Raw genomic sequence first — 24,133 nt, 5'->3', positions numbered from 1 at the left:
TGTTACAATATTGTTAACGTGTGACATCTTGACCTTCGGTGGATGCTACAATATTGTTTACGTGTAACATCTTGACCTACTGAAAACTCTAAGAAATGGTTTTCTTGTGGCGTCTTGACTTACGGAAAATTCTACAATATTGTTAGCGTGTGACATCTTGACCTTCGGTGAATGTTACACTATTGTGTTCGTGATACTTTGAGCCACGGAGAACGGAACGCTGCAATATTGTTAAAGTGTGACATCTTTAGATACGGAGAATGATGCAAAAGCGTTTTCCTGTAAAAGTTTTGTATACATTCGTATATGTATAAAAATAATAAATAGTAATCATTAGGGACAGTTCCGTGTTACAATCATAGATTCAGAACATCAAGTGTCTATATTCAGTATAAAATTAATCCACAGTATGAAAGAGATTACCCATGAATATTTTAATTGGTTTCGATTCTTCATATTTGCGTCATATAATATTCGCATTATCGTCTTAATTGACGTGTTGTTGCGATTGCTTCATTCAATTCATCACCCGTAACCTTATCCGCTTTACTGAATACATGATTATCCCATTTATGCCTAGTGGACTCTCCCATCCTTCTAAATTTGATCAATTCGTTTTCAAAAGTAGGGATGTCTAGAATATTTATTTCTATATTTAGAATATTTCTTACAGAAATTCATTGAAGCTAACAGCGCTGTCCCTGATGAGACGCCGCATCATGCGGCGTCTCATCTGGGCCTACGCTGTTTGCCAAAGCCTATTTTCTAGACGCTAGGCATACATGGGTTAACTGAAATCACACGCGAAATTTAGACTTAATGAACGAACAATATTCAGCCATTTAATAAACAATAGACAGAACTATTAATATATACAACAACACAACACCATCCGGATTGATAACTAATTCATATTCATGCCGATGTCATGAACCTGCTCCCACGTATTTGCCCAAACGCCGACAATGTAGCCTTGACATTCCACGAACAGATGTAATCGAAATAAAGATCAGTCATCGGAGAGACTCGGGGTCACAAGGTGCACGTGCTGCAAGTGATTTCGTCTGTCGACACGGTTTAACAAGGTGGTTGTTGGCGGTGATTTGATAAGCATCGGAATTTCTTTGTAGTCAATGATATCTTCTTCGTGTTGACAGAAAGGTATCCGACGTATATTGTATTTTGAACACATGTGATTGTGTTTGGATATAAACGGAAACAAATGGCATTTTGTTTAAAATCGATCAACGTTTTGCCATTTACGGAAAAAAATCCACAGCGTTCCTGGAATATACCGACTATTTATGTAGCGATTTATGATTCCACAAACATAGGCCGGCCGCAACATAGTGATTACCGGTATTCGCTAAAGCTTACGTGTATACATGTAGTCGTTTTCCGTCTCCGATCTTCGGTGTGGTATGTACAAAGTTAACCTCGCGTGAGACGAATAGTTGCAAGGAAACGCCATTTAAGCCGATAAGTATAATGGTGCTTAAAAACTTTTTTCCGACCGCATTATTTGACACCTAACGTTTAATGATAAGTTACTATGTTTAATGTGCTTATTAATTTAAGTACTCTTCTATCATTCCAGACAAATAAATTGACATTAATATCATGTTAAAACGTAGGACAAATGACAAGAAAATCGTAGATTTTACACATGCCATGCGCTGTCAACTATAAAACTGTCACAGAAATTGAATTGCGAAGTTTTCACGTTTCCAACGGCAGAACAATTTAATTAAGCTTAAACTAAAATCCAGTTTCCAATCATTTGATTGAGTGAGAATTCAAGAAGTCGGAGACCTTAATAGCGAAAACGATAAAATGATAACAGTGTATCCCATCGGTCAACATCGATCAGTTTAACTCAATTAAATCATGTCATACATTGAGTTTGATAAAAACCAAACACACTGTGTTACATAAAACTTTGTTAAACATTATAAGTACTTTTACGACCTTATTTGTTAAGCCGTTTTGAATTGCTTGAATAATTTTCACTATCGCATTTTTGTAATCCTGCTTTAATAATGTATTTGTAAAAGTACTTTTAAGTAAATAGAATTTCATTAACATTGTGAAGATTATAATCACATCAAAGAATGTTAAGAAACACAAGTCATTTTATTCAACCCACGTCATTAACCATTCATTTATCTATAATTTAAGTACTGCGAACAGTATCAATCAGCGTTTGCGGATTTATTATCTTATGCAATCTTACTGAACCTATTAATAGACTGGAAATAGACAATTTTCATATTTTGTCATAAAAGTACACGCTTTCTTAAGAGCCGATTAAATGCCCAACAAATATTTGCCAACTTGAAGCCCACCTCATAATAAAATCCTTAAATACTTTCTATTCAAGCTAGTTTGAACTGGTAAGTATACCATCGGACCTGTTGACCAGCAGTTCAACATTTTCGAACAATGTGATTTTTAGATGTTTTTCAAATATTTTGTTTACATAATTTATGTTATTTTGGTCGACACATCAACGTTTTTGCAGTAGAATCGGCTTTATTATCATTATACAGGCGCAAACGAGATGCTAATGCGTGTTTTCTGCGAAACTTGTAAAGTCGAAGAATGCTTTTACTTGTATTTACAAACCAAGTTCTTGTTTGGAACAGAAAACAATATTAATACTGCTATATCTGATATCGTCTTATAAATTCTTATAAAATGCCATCCTAACATGATTTCGTCAAGCGGCTGTTTACGATAAATTTGGTACGCATTGCCGGAGATATTTTTTAAACAATATAATAGCCGAATGGTTTATAAAATTGAACATCTTAATGCAATTTATGAACCACTACAACTTACAAAATGAGCACTTTATTAATAACACACATACTTATTTAAGCCACGCATAATCACACGAAGGAATGAAAAGCTAGTTTAAAAGTTTTATTCCTTAAATTTTCTTTTAATTGTATAACATGAGCCAAACTATAAGATACTCCATTAACGAAAGAATCTGCGAGAAGAAATGTTCTCATGAGACGTCGTCTTAGTGTCTTTAGAAAATTTAGAAAACAATGATTGAATATTGTGTTTAATACTGTTTAATGCATTTGATTTTGATAGTTTTGAAACTGACGTACGCTGCCTTTATTGTTCTCAATGCTGTTATCGTTTTTCAGACCCATGGGTGCCAAACAGCATGCGATTTCAGAACAAAATTTCCAGCACGTAAGTTTAATACCCTACTTGCATATCAAATTATTTTGCTGTTAGCCTAATCGCATAGTATGATGTGTTATATGTATTTATGTACGATGTTGTTGTTGAACTTCGATTAATGTTTATATGCGCATGACTTTTGTGTTATCAATGGTCTTCGGAAACATATAAAGATATTTTAGTAAAATGTATTTTCAATATTTGGTTGCGTTCCGGTCTAATACTAAGAAGCCGCTAACGGGTTCTTCTCAATAAATACGGAATCTAACGCTAGTTGCTTATTTTCTATTAATATGTTGTGTTAATAGTGTTAATTGTTAATATCTATATATCACATCGTTTAAAACAAATCACACGCCTTCTTAAAGTGAGTGACATCCTTAGTTACCAACTCCTCAAAAGGTCTTAAGGTCTCATGTATAGCGATTATGCGAAATAAGTACATCACGAACTTCTTTTTTATTCGATGCTACAAAGACGAAACAATCCATACGTCCAAATATAATTATAAAATCGTGTTTTTCTCGCAGTAAATGCGTTTGCAATACGTTTCAATTGATACGGCGATCGCTTTCTTCGAATACAGTCTTTCTACTATTTAATTTGTTATCCTGCGATATTATAATTTACTGTTAATGATCACACATTTGTCACAGGCCGCGATTCCTAGACGTTACACACACACGAATGCCATACTTCTTGGACCGCAATATACAAAAAGCAAATCAAGAATTGCTTGCACTCGTTGCAAACGCTGTTTACTGCGATGGTTTTAAGTGGTTAATGATTTGTACTCATTAACCCAACTGTCTGGTGTCCGTTTATTGCTTACGGCGCTTATTTTACAAGCTTTGTTCTTCATCTCGGTACTGCACTTCGTACTACGATGATTCATTAAATTAGCATCTAGCTTATTACGTTTGAGTTTCTCGCGTTTGTTCGCTTATAATTTAACTACTTCTAAAAGCATAACAAAACAGTTTTTCCTTCACTCTATTATATGAGTCGCGTTCTGAGAAAACTGGGCTTAATGCATGCGTGTTAAGTGTCATCCCAGATTAGCCTGTGCAGTCCGCACAGGCTAATCAGGGACGACAATTTCCGCCTAAATTGGATTTTTGCTAAGAAGAGACTTCATTTCAACGAAAAATGTCATAATAGCGGAAAGTGTCGTCCCTGATTAGCCTGTGCGGACTGCACAGGCTAATGTGGGACGACACTTTACGCACATGCATTAAGCCCTGTTTTCCCAGAACGAGGCTCATATTCTGTATAGGTGTGTAAGCAGTTGCAGCCTTTCTTCAGTTCTGATCACAGACATTGGACTGTCCGTTTGTGGAAAATATAGGGAACTGCGCTCATAGCCGGTAATACATACGTATTACCGCAATTGGAATCTTTGATTAGGCACTGAGGTCACACTCGTTATTTAGAAAAAAACAGAAAAGACGTTCAATCGCAGTTAAATGGCGATGAACTTTAAGTGGGAAAACGCAACCTTCACAGTCGCTTGAACACCAGACAGTATACATCTTAAACGTGTTTTTGTGTTTATAATTAATTTCGACTCGCTATTCCATAAAATGAAATAGGAATGTAATAAAGTATTACTTCCTAACAAAATGGTTCTTCATAATGACGTATTAAAATTGTATACATTTCGTTGCTTTTCTTAGTAAAACAGTAAAAATACCATGTGTATATTTTGTTTGAGAAACTTTTATTCTTATTGATAAGGTGTTATTATAAATTATTTTTTACTTAGTAAGCATAACGAAGCATTGCAAGTTGTACTCATGCATCATAGTTCTGCAATGCTTTATATAATTTATTGATATTAATATCCTCTTGCCAAAACGGATTAAGTATATTGGCAGGAAACAACAAATTGTACGAGTTCTATTCGTACTTTCGAGAACGGCTCGTGCACGATCATTTGAACTTTTGAGAACCTGAGTAATAAGAAGATAAGAAGATCCGTTGGACTGGCGCGTAAACGCGTTTGGCTAATAGCCCCGCATTTATGCTGATAAGCACGCGCGTGACCAAAGCTCTCTTTGCCCTTTTGATGTTAATTGATTGAATAATTAATTAATTGAAGATTAGTCACAATTTACAGCTTATAGAGGCCGCGTGTTTCCTGGAAACAAATGCTCGGTATACATGTATAGTCATGCATGATGTCATTTAGTTTAAGCGGGAGGAGATAGATTACCGACAACGTGTTAATTAATATGACAATGTTAATGAATCCAACAAACTGATTAAAATCGAGTCACGAAACAATTCTTATAATTTTGTTAATACATTAGTATGGTTTATTGTACAATACAGAGTTTGCTCTGCGTAATCAAATATGCATTTTACGGACCGCTTAAAATTATTACCATCTTTATGTGTCTTTCCATCTGTTTTCATGAATGCGTTTTTTTTCATGTAACGTCCTTCTAAACCTCGCCAACATTAACGCTTCAGTCTTGTTATGAAGGCATAAGTTTGTTCACTTTAATCGGGTTTGAAATATGTAAAATAATACCATTATTACTGTTATGTTGTATTTAATCTCGTGAAACAACACAACTGAGTATGAAAGTATTAAACAATTTAGTCGTGTACTTTATGCTTTTACTAGAGTTCACAGGTTAGTGATGGCGATCTATACAGACGCTCGGTAACAAAATAAATACATGCACATTAACCAATAAGTTGATTCATACACGGTTGATGTAAAATGTTTGTCATTTTATTTTCTTTATTTAGAAACAGACACGGATCAGTGGATTTTCCCAGAAATCCCCGCGGTGACCACAGAGGCGTCCAAACGGGAGGCTTACGTCGCGTGGAGCCAGCCAATCAAAGCGCGCGGTTTAACCGACCACGAGTCACGCGACATATTGCCCTTGATCTATGTATTGTCGTCAAGGGAAAACGAAGCGTCCACGACCGCAAGACCATGGAAAGTAAACCTTCAGGTAATTTTCCCATTTATAGTATAGATATCAAAATATTCTGAATGGAACAAATGTTTGCAAAAGTTATACAATGCGAAATTATTCTAATGGTCGTTTTTGTCGAGAACGTTCACGAACTTCTTTGGCCAGATGCCCCTTGTCTTTAAATGCGCACATTGACTTAAACATCGGCTTTTATGTGGCAAATGGTACGTATTGTCCCTATGCATGGTAGGTTCAACAATTACAGACATAAGCGCCATAATAAAAACGAAACAAGTCGACCCGACCCAAATTCCTCCATGATGTATAAATATTGATAAATCTTATCCTTAATATAATTAAGCGGTGGTTTTAAAATGCCAAAGGGAACTAAAATAGGAATTCGTGTATTTATTAAATGTGTGTTTTACTGAACATATTATGTTGTGTTGTATTTAAAATAATGTAGCAATATTTTTTCATCATGATAAGTAAAAGTCCTATAATGAAGAACGATATATTTGATACCTCCTTTATTGCATTTATAATGATTATCTGATTTATCTTTTAATTACTAAACAGTGTTGTTAATTGTAAGTTCATTTCAGCTAGAACTAGTAGTAGCGGTAATAGTGCACTAAAAGTAGTAGTAGTGGCACTAGCATAAGTAGTAGTAGTAGTAGTAGTAGTAGTAGTAGTAGTAGTAGTAGTAGTAGTAGTAGTAGTAGTAGTAGTAGTAGTAGTAGTAGTAGTAGTAGTAGTAGTAGTAGTAGTAGTAGTAGTAGTAGTAGTAGTAGTAGTAGTAGATTTCTTGTTCCTCCTTATCAAGTGCAGTTGCTATAATTGATACTGTCAGCTCGTGCATCTTAATGTAGAGCGAAGTTGTATAATCAGTCTAGAGATTTACATACAGTTGTATCTGAACATCTCTGGAATCACGGAAGGATTCAAACATGACCGACGAACTGTGTAGAAAACCAGGCGCGGTTTTATGGACCTTACAGGGGTCTGTTTTGTGTAGCCTTCAGTGACAGATAGACATCTTTCTGGTCAATAAAGACCCCATTTCTCACACTGCCAAGTGTCATCCGTGTATGGCGCCGCAATCTGGCGCCCTTGTTTTAATTGTTGAGTGTATTGTATTTACTTGTACTTTCCGTGACCGAGGACGAATCGGTGCGATTAAACAACCGGTACGAAGAATGATTAGTGATAAGTAGTGCTATGTCCGCGGTTGTATTTTAAATGTATAACGCGTGTATTGGCCTCTGAAGAAATAAACATAATAATTATAAAATAAACATAATAAAAATATTAAAAAATATACCCATAAATATTTTACCTACGAATTATTGGAATAAATGCCTATTAAATAAATTCATAAACAACAACACAAAAAACAAGAACAAATGAATCTTAATCCTTACAATTTTTTATTTGAGAACTCCTTGTACCTTGTACCTCTACACGAAATAGGCATGTTCGCACTATGGACCACTTCTAGAAATGTAAGTGTATAATGTCGATTTCTTTTAGTGATGACAATGGTCAGAAAAACATTAATACTATATCACTTCATGCAAATTACACCACAATAAAACAGCTATATAAGACTAATGAAAAAATTAACTGGTGAATAAGATTAAAAGTTCTCTAAATTGAAAGCAAGCGATCCCAAACAATGATCTTACCAAACATTCCGCTAAATCAAGATATCTAGAGGAACAAAACTCAGACGTCATTGTCAGTATATCAGATTGTGAAGTGCATTCACGAGGTTACAAACAAAAAGAACTAAGCATTATTGTGCGCAACCGTGCAGCTATAAAACGTATTTTGAATTCTTTGTTGGAGCCATTAATGCCATCTTTACGAGCAGACGATAATAAAAATCATGTTATGTAGTGGTAATGGCATTCTGAAAAAATCGACACATGTTACTGAAAGATCAATCATCAATAACATTCTTATAAACTGGCATTTAAATCTATAAATATGTATCATTTTGGGCCGTATCATTTGAAAACTTTCTTGGCAACATTTGAATTAAATTTCTTACCGGATCACATAATGGAAATTACGTACAAATTCTAAACAGCGGGAACCACATTATGAAGCGAAATTAGTGATCGACTCAAACCTTTTTTTCCTCGAATAAGACCACTTAATACTCTCGGCTAATGAAAATTATTAATATGCTGTTGGGTTGAAACGGATTTGTTAGTTCACTCGATAACGTTTATGAGATTTTTTGTGTTTGTTTCTACAATATTGTAAAGCAGATTAGAATCTACTGCATAAGAACATGCTGTGCAGTGCTCTGGTTTTCTGTCGCGTGTTTAAATCACATGCTTCAATACAATTAACCCATTTATGCCTAGTGGACTCTGCCATCCTTTTAAATTGGATCAGTTTATTTCCAAAAATAGGGATGTCTAGTATATCTATATCTATATTTAGAACATTTCTTACAGAAATTCCTTTCAGCAAACAGCGCAGACCCAGATGAGACGCCGCATCATGCGGCGTCTCATCTGGGTCTACGCTGTTTGCCAAGGTTTTTTTCCTAGACGCTAGGCATAAATGGGTTAACCTGTACTCATTAGCAATCTGCGCAACGAATAGATTTATCAAGTATATCAGAGTACATAAACATATATCTTTTGAACGTTTGCTTTTTTATAGCTTTCTTGATGTCTACCGTGGATATTATTATTATGGTCTAGTACTGGTTTTACAGTCTTATTGAAGAGATTGAGACTCACCGGATCACAGTTTGTGTTTGACCATATTTCGGATAGGTCAGTTCTGAGGGCTCACTACCTTTATAAACGAGCAAACTGCAAAATTAGAAGTGCATTAAAACGATGAACTTTTGTATTGACTAATACATTTTAACGAATATAAAACTAACGCTGACATTTTCACTGCTAATAATTGCGACCAGTTACTGTTTTGTAAAAAGGTAGACGAAACAGCGTATATTAAAGTAAATTGAAGATTAAAATCTTGTTGTTCTTGGAGATTAGTGCAGCAGATATATATATTGCCATGTCAAGTCACCAACCCGACAGGGCAGGCATCTGTATTGCTCGTACATGTACTTTGTCACAAGCTTAAGTTATGTGTCATTTGGTGTGCGAAGACATTGTGATGTTTCAGCTTGCAACCATCACATTCAACACAAAAGTGAGCTTTTTTGGAATGATGGTCTACTTAAAAATGAACGTTTTTATTCCTTACTTTTTCGATTAATTATTCAGATGATATTGCCAATATCTAGTCGACCTAAATATCGACATGAACTACACTAGCGTATGTCTGGCCTGCTTTTGTTATTCACCTGGCAATTGATATGTAGGTGCTATGGCAAAAACACTTATTGTACTACACGAATATGTTTATAATTTACATAAATTTAATTAAGTTGAAAAGTTCAACGGAAACAGTACAGCTCTGACGGTAGGTCGGGTGAACAGAAATAATTATACTTGTTAGCTCAACTGAGCACCGAGTGCAACAAACTATGTCTAGCGCCCGTCATTATTTGGCATGTGTTGTGTTGTGCCAATTATTAGCTCGTTATCGTCCTAGGGACATTGGTATATTTAATATCCAATCTTTGAGAAACTTAAGCGAAATTTTATGGAAGAATTACAATCTTGGTCACGTGTTCCATAAAACAAGGTCACCAGGTAAACTCAAAATAAACCCGTACCACCACCCGTATTAAGGCCATGTTCGAATCTGGGTCACAATGGGTTACATGTATACTTTAAACTGAGATGAGCGGAACTGAGCCATAATGAACCTCTTATTAACATTAACACGTACGCAAACCTACAGTAAAACACTGGATGTGTTGATTGATACTCGTGCACTTTTGAGTAAAAAAAGATTTGCTGAAAATGTTTATGCCAATGGTAATTGTCTATACCGATGAGGGGCTTTTCATTTATCAACTTTTATGTCTTAAAAGACGCTCTGAAGATTCTGAAAAATACCTTTTATTAACATTTTATCGGTTGTTGCCAAAGGAAAATGGCATGTCGATTTTGAATTAATTTTCGCTACATTTCCTCCAGTTATATTAAATATAAAACCATAAGCTTTTATGTTCAAAGCCGTATACCTACAATTTATTTACCCCCCTCTTTTATACGCCGTATTAATAGTCTCATCTAAACCCACCTTATCAGATATACAGCTTAAAAATTGGCAAAGAACGGAAAATTCTAGTTCGTTGATACCGTATGGATTAACATTGTTTCAAACAATTATATTTAATATTCGGCGAACCGTTTCCATCTGAGGGATACATAACACCATTAATATAATCTCCGTAATTTACGGTTGAGTGTTCAGAATCTTATGCGTCCGAGAGGGATAAGCTCTATGAATATTTTGTTCACTGCATGACGAACAAAAACGTTATCAACGTCGTTTTGAAGCTGAGAATCGCCCGTTTATCTCTCGAGCTATTCAAACATATAATTAGGTAAATCTTAACTATGTTCTATGTAAAATCCGTTGCTTTCTTCTGTTTCACTGGTTCGGATCACTTAAATATATCAAATACTTTTACTCGAAATCCTTAGAGAATTAAGGGAATTAAAACCATTTACCATGCGTAATTATATGGACTCTTAGCATGTTTACGCTTTGAATTGGATATACTGGGTTTCTACTAGTCAGCCAGACATCATTATGTGTAACTATGGACATCAAAAACACAAGAATATTTACAAACGCGGATAGCTTTAAATTTATAAAGGAAAAAACACAATATACCTATGATTGCAATTCACATACAACATATAAATAATTGCACCGGTAAATGGTGTACGGTGCATGTTATCAATAGAATTAATAAATTGATGGTATAACTTTGTAAGATACACAATGTATGTTACTTTACATGGTCGAGTGAATAAATAAAAATATTGTATTTATTATCTGAAACTACCAATTACAATCTATCAGCCGAGATTGCAAATAACCATTTGAGTGTCGTATCGAAATTTGGATTGTGTTTAAGATTTCTGAGTTGCTGCAAGAGGAAACGAACCCTTGTCTATCTTTTTAAAGCGGCTTTTCACAGATTTTGGCAAGTTTTGAAGTTTATCATTAAATGCTTTATATTGATAAATGTAAACATTAAATTTTAAAAGCTCCAGTAAAAGTCAAAAATAAAATTTAAAAAAGGAAAAAAACGTAGCCCGCAGCAGGGTTCGAACCAGCGACCCCCGGAATCCTGAAGTAAAAACGCATTAGCCAACTGAGCTATCCTGCCACGCATACATAAAATGCGTACTTTATACATTATATAAGCAATCTTCGTAGTTTTACAAATTTAAACGACAACAACAGAGCTCTCCAAATTATTTAATCGTTTCGCGTTGCAACGCTTTATAACTTTTAGGTTTTGAAATCGTCAAAAGATGCATATAATGGCTATATTAGACCATGACAAATGTTCAGTAATACTGTTTCCTTACAAATATCATAACTAAACCGAAAATTTGCGAATCTGAAACAACTTTTTTCAATATTGTCAATTTACCAAACCGTAAAAAGATCCCTTTAAGGCAATTATGCGTCCCTTACCTACACATGTGAAATAAAAGCGGGTATTTATGTCTAACCCTACAGCAGAGATATACGCGTTCAAATCTCACACTTTCAGAATGTTCCTACGAACAAATATGCACAGTTTGAAAGCAATCACGAAAGTTATCGCCAGTAATAAAAAACATCAGCATGAAATATCGCGCAGGGCATAAATGAAGACTTTAGTGGGTGGCGGAAACGAGATGCGTGTTTATTGTAGCAATTACCGAACCTTCCAATTTTCAATGTCCACAACTGATCAACCCATGCAGCGACGTAGATCTACTTCTCATTCTCAGGATCACCCGCTTAGGTTTATTTAACCCATTTATGGCTAGTGGACTCTCACCTTCTTCTCAATTGGATCAATTTATTTCCAAAATTAGGGATGTCTAGTATATTTATTTCTATATTTAGAATATTTCTTACAGAAATTCCTTTAAGCAAACAGCGTAGACCCTGATGAGACGCCGCATCATGCGGTGTCTCATCTGGGTCTACGCTGTTTGCTAAGGCCTTTTTTCTAGACGCTAGGCATAAATGGGTTAATTGTGTTCCAATTAGATTTCGTTCTTCTACCCATGTTTAACACTGATGTCTGTCTATACGATTACACTACGTATTTGAAACTCCTTTATGCCAATTACAACAACTACATCATGAATGTCATCTCATAAAATTATATTCCTAATGTTTGGCGTTCGCACGCAAATATATTTTTTTTGTCCCCCACTATAGTAGTGGGGGACATATTGTTTTTGCCCTGTCTGTTGGTTGTTTGGTCTGTTGGTCTGTTGGTTGATTTGACATTTTGACAACTTTAACATTTTGCAATAATTTTTGCTATATTGAAGATAGCAACTTCATATTTGGCATACATGTGTATCTCATGAAGCTGCACATTTTGAGTGGTGAAAGGTCAAGGTCAAGGTCATCATTCAAGGTCAGAGGTCAAATATATGTGGCCAAAATCGCTCATTTTATGATTACTTTTGCAATATTGAAGATAGCAACTTGATATTTGGCATGCATGCGTTTCTCATGGAATTGCACATTTTGAGTGGTGAAAGGTCAAGGTCAAGGTCATCCTTCAATGTCAGAGGTCAAATATATGTGGCCCAAATGCCTTATTTTATGAATACTTTCGCAATATTGAAGATAGCAACTTGATATTTGGCATGCATGTGTATCTCATGGAGCTGCACATTTTGAGTGGTGAAAGGTCAAGGTCATCCTTCAAGGTCAGAGGTCAAATATATGTGGCCTAAATCGCCTTTTTTATGAATACTTTTGCAATATTGAAGATAGCAACTTGATATTTGGCATGCATGTGTATCTCATGGAGCTGCACATTTTGAGTGGTGAAAGGTCAAGGTCAAGGTCATCCTTCAAGGTCAAATATATGGGTCAAAATTGCTCATGTCATGTCACTTCTGCAATATTCAAGCTAGCAATTTTATATTTGAAATGCATGTGTATCTCATGGAGCTGCACATTTTGAGTGGTGAAGGGTCAAGGTCAAGGTCATCCTTCAAGGTCAAACGTCATATAGGGGGACATTGTGTTTCACAAACACATCTTGTTTAAGCAGTATTTGAACCGCTTGTCTGTGCAATGTTGTGTTTTAATGGTTGTGTGTGTGCGACTTAATATGTCCGCACAGGCTTATCAGGGACGACACCTTCCGCTTAAACGGTATTTTTGCAAAGAAGAGACTTTCTGTAAACGCAAAATATCATACAAGCGGAAAGTGTCGTTCATGATTAGCCTGTGTGGACTGCACATGTTAATCGGGGATGAAACGTTATACATTTATGCTTTTATGCATTAAACCACATTTTCACAGAGCATGGCTCACATATTATTTTCTGGGTACAAGCAGTTGTCATGTCGTTGTTGCAATGATTGCTGGGCTGTTATATAGTTGTGTAGCTTATTCTACTTGTGGCGGGGAAATTACTGGTTTGCTGTTGTTGAAAGTGAGTTGTCGTTGGTGCTTGTGCTTGTTTTACTGTTACTGGTAGTGTGGTGTCATTGGTACAATTGGTTGTTTTGTTAGTGCTGCAAGTGTGTTCTTGGTTCAATTAGTTAGCTGGTTTTGCCCGTGTTATGCCATTGTTCAAATTGTTTGTTTTTGGAAGTGTGTTGTCGTTTACCCAGGTGATTGATTTTTGTTGTTTTGCTGGTGTTGCGCGTGTGTTTTCTTTGTGCATTTTTGTTTCTGTTGTTTGAAAGTGTATTATTAATGTTGCGATTGGTTGTTTCTGACATTTGTTCTAGTATGTTGTCATTGGTGCAAGTGGTCGTTTTGCTTGTGTCGCAAGTGTGATGTCGTAGGTGTCATTGGTGGTTTTGTTGGTGATGTATTTGTTGTGTCAATGGCATTGTGAAAGGATATGATATATTTGTGATGTAAGTGGCTCTTAAATTGTACGTTGGACGCCCCCCCCCCCCGCGCTTGTCGTTTTGAAGTAAGGAATGTACTTTTAAAAATAGCAAGAACGAAAAACATTTGTATATCGATCACAGACCTGTCAGTTCTGACATTTACGTTTATTCAAATGTGTAGAAACTTTGAAACGGCATTGCAAAAACACTCAATTCCACCATACATCTGCTCTGTACTTGATAAGCAACGCCAAGTAGTGTATGTACCTAATGTCTATTCTGATACCGAAGGTATTATTCGTGATGTTAGTTCAAAGTCATTAGCGGTGAAACTATTTAATGTACAAAAGGTTGGCGTGCGTAATCGCGGTATAAAAAATCGCCCCGTTTTTGATGGATCTGAAATGGCAGGTGCATATCAATCTCCGATGATGCTTAGAAAATACTAATGCGGATACATGCAAAATGAGATGAACTCAGTCGTTAACGTATGAGTCGTGTTCTGAGAAAACTGGGCATAATGAATGTGCGTAAAGTGTTGTCCCAGATTAGCCTGTGCAGTTCGCACAGGCTAATCAGGGACGACACTTTCCGCCTTAACTGGATTTTCGTGAAGAAGAGACTTCCTATAAACGAAAAATACCATAAAAGCGGAAAGTGTCGTCCTTGATTAGCCTGTGCGGACTGCACAGACTAATCTGTGATGACGCTTAACGCACATGCATTAAACCCAGTTTTCTCAGAACATGATTGATATATGTATTTGAATGCTTTTAATTTGACGATTCACTTTTGACACCATTCCATTTTAGAACTATGGTAATATTTCATATTTTAAAATATATCGCGTTAATACATTTTATATATGAACGTCAATAAAAACAAAGTGACAAGAAATGCGAGATTGATTCATCGACATCCGTGAATTCAAGCACAAACATTAGAATCCGATGCAGGAAGTGTTAAAGGTTCATGCGAATGTTTGCAAAACGCATTACGGGCATTCCATTTATAGGAAACAAATTGTGCGGTGTGCTGGTATTTAAACATGTGTATTCGTTACAATTTAATGAACTGAAATTCACACAGTTACGAGTCAACAACGCATGTGTCACTTTTTTCGGGATAAACCAACATCATCACCAACAACTTCACCATCAAATTCTAGCAGATCCGTTCTGATCCCCGTGAACTCAGCAAAAACAGACAACATTTCACCTTCCACATGCAGACAACATTGCATATAGACAACATTGCATGTAGACAATCATACGTGGTATTAATTTGCTTTCTAATTTTGGTTTTCCTGTTTCTATTTTCTATTTCTATATTCTATGTTTCTATGTGCGAGTAGTTCACTCAAAATGGTTGAACTGTTAGACATAAATGTATGACTCGTAGGTGTTTGGTGCACAGGTGGTTAGCGTGTGGCTATGATATTTATTAGTGAAAACATCATTTTGAATGACAAATACTGAAATTACAACGAAAAATCAACTTTTCTAAAAAAAAGTTTCATTATCATATGATATATATATATTGGGTATATATATATATATTTGATAGTGATTTGTTTTTCAGAAAAAAACTACACGCTAACCACCTGTGTTTTGCAAAAAAATATTTCGCAATTAAAGGAATACACCAGTTAAAAGACATAAACTGATGTTGGAAATGAACAACGAGTTAAAGCTGCTCTCACACTTTGTATACGCATGTGTATATTTTAAAACGATACAGAGTGCGTTTGTTTAAAATTATTACTGTGACGAAATAATATAAATTCAATCGGGAGTGTTTTAGTATGAACATGGTATATTTAAAATGAATGCTAATGACAATTGTAGCCGAGTTGCATATTCCATAAGTTCATTGGTAAGAAATCTTGATATTACCTTTTTACATAATTATACCCCATTACCATTGGTAATGGGGGCTATATAGGAGTCACTTTGTCGGTCCGTCGGTCGGTCTGTCGGTCTGTCCCGAAATTTCATCCGATCTTCACCAAACGTGGTCACAAGTTGTATCTTGATGATTTGTAGGTCAAGTTTGAATATGGGTCATGCTGGGTCAAAAACTAGGTCACGCGGTCACTTAGTGTGTTTTAAACCGAAAGTTTGTCCGTATCATAACTATGTTATTTATCGTTAGTACATCATCATGGGACGGTGTGTCGCGTGAAAAAAGTACGTCAATATCTCCAAGGTCAAGGTCACACTTTTAGTTCAAGGGTCAAATGCTTGTCCGGGCGATAACTTAATCATTTATTGTGAGATTTTAGAATCATTTGGCAAATTTGTTCACCATCATGGGACGGTGTGTCGCGCGAAAGAATTACGTCAATATCTCGAAGGTCAAGGTCACACTTTGAGTTCAAAGATTAAAAATGGCCATAAATGAGCTTGTCTGGGCGATAACTATGTTGTTCATTGTGAGATTTTAAAATCATTTGGCACATTTGTTCACCGTCATTGGACGGTGTGTCGCGCGAAAGAATTACGCCGATATCTCCAAGGTCAAGGTCACACTTTGAGTTCAAAGGTAAAAAATGGTCATAAATGAGCTTGTCCGGGCCATAACTATGTTATTCATTGTGATATTTTAAAATCATTTGGCATATTTGTTCACCATCATTGGACGGTGTGTCGCGCGAAACAAATACGTCGATAACTTAAAGGTCAAGGTCACACTGTGAGTTCAAAGGTCAAAAATGGCCATAAATGATCTTGTCCGGGCCATAACTATGTTGTTCATTGTGAGATTTTAAAATCATTTTGCACATTTGTTCACCATTATTGGACGGTGTGTCGCGCGAAAGAATTACGTCGATATCTGCAACGTCAAGGTCCCACTGTGAGTTCAAAGGTCAAAAATGGCCATAAATGATCTTGTCCGGGCCATAACTATGTCATTTATTGTGAGATTTTAAAAATACCTGGTACATTTGTTCACAATCATTGGACGATGTGTCATGCGAAAGAATTATGTCCATAACTCCAAGGTCTAGGTCACACTTGGAGTTCAAAAGTAAACAAATAACCATAAATTTGGACGGCATGTCATGCGAAAGAATTCAAGAGTTCAAAGGTCGAAAAGGCCATAAATGATAATGGCATTATAATTCTTAAAAATCGGCATAAATTTGATTCTCTTGTTTTGTGAAGACGCATACAAAATAGTATGTGCCAATGCGGCACGTGGGGGTATACGTCACGTTTGTGACAAAGCTCTAGTAGCATAAGGCGTAACTGTGATGGAACTCTATTTTCGCTTCAAGTTTATTTTCTCTACATCGAAAATTACCTATTATCTTTTGAAAAGTATCACAAGGTAAATGCCTTGCTGCCTCTCCCATTTATTTTGACATCCATTAAATTTTTATCTATAAAATGTTTATCTTCTCAAATCAATTCAAAGCGGTTTCCACGCAACGGACAATAGTCTCTCTCAAAAATCTTGACGTCTTATTTATGCAAACCTCTTCAAACCGATAATGTAAATATTAGAGATAAGAAAAAATAAAATAACACATTGCACATATGTTTTGCGAAAAGATGTCAGCTATTTGCTTTGGCAGGATGATGCCAGATTAGTAAATTCTTTGTTCTGTCAAGATTTTTCAAATCATAATTTCGAGATAATAATAATCGATAAGGTTTCTGACTTCGGAAATATTCAGTGATGCTATTCGATATGATGTCAACATTGTATCTATCTTTCTGTAACACAATCATTTTGAATATGTAACAGTAGCTTTTCTTTGACAAACATGGTTACACAATTCGTTAGTGTGCAATGAAATACAAACATGTATCAATTAAATTCTTCGCACGTAACTGCATTTATTTAATAAAAAATGAAATACTTCTTCTAAGTGTTCTTGAAACAATGCCAGTCACTCTCAAACATTAAACGTTCAATCGAAGTACAACATAATACTATTAGTTTGTTGTCCGTTTTCGTGTACCACACATTTCAGCAATAAGTAACTTATTGCTGAAATAAAATAAGTTTGATTATGAGCACCAAAGGTTGAGTGCATGATGAGTTACATTAAGCAAAACAAAAAGCAGTTTAAATACTATGTTTTAGTATCAATGCAAAGGCAAGATAACGAACATAAAACTATTATCTAGCACCAGAACATTCAGTCAGTTTGTGCATGTTTATAACGGAATCTTTCATGCAGTTAATCAAAATTATTTAGATTAAAAATACTTTTTTACTCGTAATAGTGTTTTGTTTTGCGAGGTCATATTGCGATGTTGTTGTTTTTCTGTGATCATCCAAGAAACACGCATTATATTTATTGAGTAAGTAAGCGAATGCTCTGTCCAATGTTATTGCCATAGCACAAGTATTTGTTTTCAGTTAAATGTATTTCGTATTTCAGTATTACAGTTTTGAGAAAAGTAACATGTTAACATTATCCGTACACTTAAATGCCCTATCCTATTAAATGTAATTGATAATTTAAGAGTCAGTTTATTTGTTTATTTATGTTGTGATCTGAAAGTCGACAACTTTAGGACAAAACCCAAATCTGATCCCAATATTCAAACAACCTCGACGCCTTTTATGTACTCCAAATAGACGTTTTATTCAAATATGTTTAGTTGAGAACGTATGAAATTGTGAAAGGATTTTAATGGAGTCATTTTGACTTATACTTCAAGATCAGTGTTTGTTCTCTATATCTAGTCCATTACGGAGTATATCTTTTATTTAATTTTATTTTTAAGCGCGTGTATGTAAAACGATCACATTTTTAACCCTGTTTGTTCTTGGTACGTTTTTAAATAAAGCATTATAATATTATAACGCTGAGGCCCTCTAAATGACGTTCGATGAAATATATAAATAATGTAATAGTCTTACGTATAATAAAAGCATTTGATTTCGAGTCTTTTTCATTACTAAACAACTGGCGATAAGGGGCTAAGTATAATAACGTCATAAAACACTAATTGAGTATGGCAATTATATGCAAGCCAATTTTTAATTCGTAACAACTCTGTATCACGCCGAACCACCGCCAGCAACCCCACGGATTGTACTTCCTTGTAGCCGACATCCGACCCGGGAAGATTGCGAGAAATAAGCCAAACAGGAAACACAATACTGATAACCTTGTTTCGCAATAACCGAGCGACCGATAAGCCCAGCCAGCCTTGGCTGGTGTGTGTTATGAGTACGGTTGTTGGCTTGCCTTTATCTGCGGTGCTGGTTTGCTTGTTTCTTGGGTGCAACATCTTGTACCATGTGGCAAGTGATGACGTGGGACTGACTGATCGACCCGTTTCTCGTTGCTGGTTGTATGTATTGTGCCTCGGCTTTCGTTGGTTCGTCAGTCCATGTCACTTAGCTGTGTGTATGGTATTTGTCGATGCTGTTGATAATATTGCTAATGAAAAGCACTTACTTACTTTGTTGTATGCATTAAATCATTGATATTTAACGGTTTACTAAAATTCGAAACGTTAAACGAAGGTTATGGTTAAGAGGCTATATTGAATGACAAATGATAATGCACGATTTTCAAACCAACATAGCCAAAGCTTTTAGCCTTTATCGAATCAAAATGTACATTTTCATTAAACTAACAATTAAGCCTTTACGGGAACGCTCAGACTTTTTCCTCTAGTATTTTTTACATTATTGTAATATAATTCAAATCTAAATATAGTAACCCATAATATCCAATACGAATAAGTTGTTAGTTTAACCCATTTATGCCTAGCGTCTAGAAAAAAAGGTCTTGGCAAACTGAGTAGACCCAGATGAGACGTCGCATGATGTGGCGTCTCATCTGGGTCTACGCTGTTTGCTTAAAGGAATTTCTGTAAGAAATGTTCTAAACAATAGAAATAAATATACTAGACATCCCTAATTTTGGAAATAAATTGATCCAATTTAGAAGGATGAGAGAGTCCACTGGGCATAAATGGGATAACTGTGTTAACCTTAAATGATGAATCCACATAGCCTGGTACTTAGATAGTACGCGTTGCATAACCAACCATAATATCGGGCGCGATGGTTTATTAGCCGGGCGACATTCTGACAAATCCGTCGTTCAACAAATCACAAAGCCTGATTACACCATATAAACTTTATGATATGTTATGATAATTTTTATTTCAGTTAAAAAGTTTTTATCAATTCAATGATTATGATTCGACATGGCAAATATTGCGTCAGGTTCATGTGTGATTTACACACTGGACAGAGGACGAATTTCCCACAAAAAGAAAATGCATATTATATTTAAAGGGAGAAATTTAATGTACCTGAACTACATTAATTATTTATTATAATAAGTAAGAGCATTTTTGTTAATAATTACATCATAAAACATGCCGATGCGTTTAAATTGTACTATATATTAATTAAAATGTGTAGATAATTGTAATATCCTTAAGTTTTTATTCCCAAATTGATACATCATGTAATTACTAAATATACGCTAAAGTAAAATTAAAAATATAAAATAATAACGGAGTCTTACCACTACTACAAATTAGACGAAACGTTTTTAAACATGAGGCGACACGGGGAGAACATAACACAATTCAATAAATTATATGTACCTCTGTCTAATCAAATCATGACAGGCGCATAAATTAACCTAGTTTATTCATACACACGTTTGTTTTCATTTGCTAAAATTCCCCAATACAGACTGTTGTTGTTCAGCGAACTTTTGTCTGTGCCTGACTCATCCTCGTAGTATCAGGCAAGCAATTGAGACTAACAACAACAGTGTATGCCTGTGCTAATCTTTCCTTTGACTAACTATTCCGACAGTCCTTTGACTAACTATTCCGACAGTCCTTAGACTAACTATTCCGACAGTCCTTTGACTAACTATTCCGACAGTCCTTTGACTAACTATTCCGACAGTCCTTGAACTAACTATTCCGACAGTCCTTTGACTTACTATTCCGACAGTCCTTCGACTAACTATTCCGACAGCCCTTTGACTAACTATTCCGACAGTCCTTTGACTAACTATTCCGACAGTCCTTTGACTAACTATTCCGACAGTTTTTACCAAAAGGCTCATTATGGATGTTATTTCAAACTCTTGAATGTTGATAATTCTTATTTCGTATGTAACATCATATGAGTGCACATGGTATGTTTATTCCCCGGAAACGTCTTTCATTCTCCCAGTTACTAATACATTATTTACTGCACCTTGTGTGACTACGCCGTATGTAAAAATAATGTACAACAAATGGAGTATGTAATTTATCGACCAAAAGTACATTCTCATGCACTTACAAAAACAATACAATAGCAACTTTTGTAATCGGCATTGACAAGACAAATTGGAGTGTTGGTAAGGTATTTTGCAGTGTCTCCCTCAATGATTGGCAAAACACATCGCATGTCAAAATGACGTCACTGACTCGACCGAAAAATCGTTTCGTCTTGCTTCCAGTTTCTAAAGACTTGCTTTTTTGTTGTTGTGTGTGTGTGGATTGTTTTACCAACTTGTTTGGCTTTTCGGGAAAATCACTTATAATAGAGCCGTGCTCTGTGAAAAGGGGTTTTAACTTTTAATGCATGTGCGTAAAAGGTCGTCCAAGATTAGCCTGTGCAGTTCGAACAAGCTAATCAGGGACGACACTTTTTTGCAACAGTATACTAAGCAAAGTTTGCTATCGCTTTTATACAAATATATGTGTGTGCATTCATCATGTTATTACATAGCAATACTTATACTTCGAAAAAAACACCGTCAGTGTTACGTTCTTTAACAGTTTTAACTATATATGATACATATTGATACATATATGTCTATGACTTTTAACACTATTTAGCCACTCCTGTATGTGAATATATTTTTTTAAGTAAAATCGTACTGAAAGCAAACAGATGCATTCCTGAAATACAATTTCTTTGTTAGTTATTCTATATCTATTCTAAGAAAAGCACACTAATTATTGACAAAGCATAATTGCGGCTGGTCTACTGGCAAAAGTCTGCTCTGTAAATTTAAGTGTTTTTTTTAATAAGGATATACAAATTATTCCCAAAAATATACTCTAAACAATGACTACGAACGTGTTTGCAACAAGGAACACATGTTCATATTACACAATAACTAGTATGACATGTTTCGTGTTATGACATACCGGTAAGTTTTTAAGTTTCAGATATTGTCATATCATATATGTATATATGGCCAAAGTTGTAGATTTTCAACCATGACCGACGCAATTCTGTGGTAAAACGGTGCCTTCTTGTAGAAACAGCTTAGCAGATGAATATTGGACTATTTTAAATGGCGGGGCACTTTGTTGTTTCAAAGTACTCTGGATCAGCAGACGATTTATTCCATAAATCAATCTTACGGAGGAGTCCGGAAATAGCCGATGTATCACGATTGGTTTCAAAGGTCAGCATCCGCTTTACGGAAGTGGCTGATGAGATTAGAGTGGTGGTTTGCCTGTAGAGTGGTGGTTAGCCTGTACAATTTTCTCCAGCTAGGCTTCGAAATAGTAATACTCCTGATAATTTTTCTAATTTAACCTAATGTTGGCACTACTGCAGTTTTACTCCTTTGCTTATTTTCTACTTCCGCCCATCAGTATTGAACCTTAAATTTCGTTCCGAAGCTTGCAAAAAAGTCGATCACAATATCACCTACTTAGATAAGAAAATGTTCATAACTAATGAGCGTAATAAAAATTATCAGACCATGATATCGTGCTATCACAATATCACCTACTTAAAATAGAAAATACATTATTAATGAGCAACATGAAAAATTACCAGAGCATGATATCGTGCTATAAAGTTAACAGCGACATACTGGTGGTACACAATCTTCATTATTATCTTCATTGTTCAGAGATAAGTATTAAATACGATATAGACTATAAAACAGATTAGCATCTACAAACGTCGAAGAAGTACCGTCCGATTTTTTTAAACTTGACTGATCATTTAAGAGTCCGAAAACGCGTAGAAGTCAGCGAATGCTGCATCAAACGCGATGGCGTTGTGAATTATCTCTGTAGTTATCGGTCTTTGTGTTTTATCTTAATCCGCAATCGGCCTTGAAATGATGGCGGCGGTTGTGTCTTCATCGTATGAAACTGGTGTTTCAGAGTTTCTTTTATTTTGATGGAAGAGAAATTTGGGATGAACGACACGCGCCCAAAGATAACGTTTGACACAGAACGTAAACATTTCAGCCGTCGGTCTACTTAATGTTACCAGAAACGACATATTAAACGCGAGATAAGACGTACACATGAAACATATGGTTGGAAGTATTAACGTCAATCAATTTCTGGGGTGGTATATTATATTGGAACATATGTTTTTATGTCACGGCATATACTTTTTTTTAATCGGTAGGTTATTATGATGTGACTTCTTAAAGCAATACTTCTACTTGGCCTTTTCGTCTCGATTTTATCAAACGTATTATAATTTCATACAAACACCACTCTTATTCGTAAAAACGAACACGATTGTAACCATACCTGACAGAGGGCCGTTTAGTGCGTCATTATCGAACGCTTGTCTCCATTGATGTGTTTCTTTCCAATGTTGTTGGTGTTTGCCAATAGACAAATGACGTAGCCAGTTGAGTTTCTAGGTTGATTTCTGACACGAACATGCAACGATGCGCAGAACATCAGCTCTGCTTTCATCGCCAGTTTACAAATCCTAGCCCGTAATTGATTGTAATTGTAACTCAGTTCAACACAAATTAGCACCCTTTTTCACTATGGAATAAACAACACCTTCATATATTCGACAAGTTATACAATCGCTGATGCGTTTAACAGATGTTAACCGAAACAAGAGCTTAGGTGAATTTATTGAATTTCGCTTTTCATGAAAGAACAATTATGAAGAAAGAAGTATGCACGCTTTGGAGTTGAATTATGAAGAATTTCGTCCGCTTTTGTTACAGTATCTGGTTTGGATTTAAGGTAATAAAGTGTGATTGCCGGAAACATGGGGCATAAGTA

General features: G+C 35.5%; 1 protein-coding gene across 1 annotated transcript in view; it reads left to right on the top strand.

The window, feature by feature from the left end:
* Nucleotides 1-24,133, top strand: part of LOC127874634 (uncharacterized) — a 96,072-nt gene that overhangs the window by 33,148 nt on the left and 38,791 nt on the right. Inside the window, exons 5-6 of the mRNA XM_052419095.1 lie at nt 3,162-3,210; nt 5,962-6,173. Of these exons, the coding sequence (XP_052275055.1) occupies nt 3,162-3,210; nt 5,962-6,173 (261 nt within the window). The remainder of the gene's footprint in view (nt 1-3,161; nt 3,211-5,961; nt 6,174-24,133) is intronic.

Source organism: Dreissena polymorpha, chromosome 3, assembly GCF_020536995.1.
Source record: "Dreissena polymorpha isolate Duluth1 chromosome 3, UMN_Dpol_1.0, whole genome shotgun sequence".
Lineage (NCBI taxonomy): Eukaryota > Metazoa > Mollusca > Bivalvia > Myida > Dreissenidae > Dreissena > Dreissena polymorpha.
The sequence above is the reverse complement of the archived record's forward strand: the minus strand, read 5'-3'. Positions and strand labels throughout refer to the sequence as shown.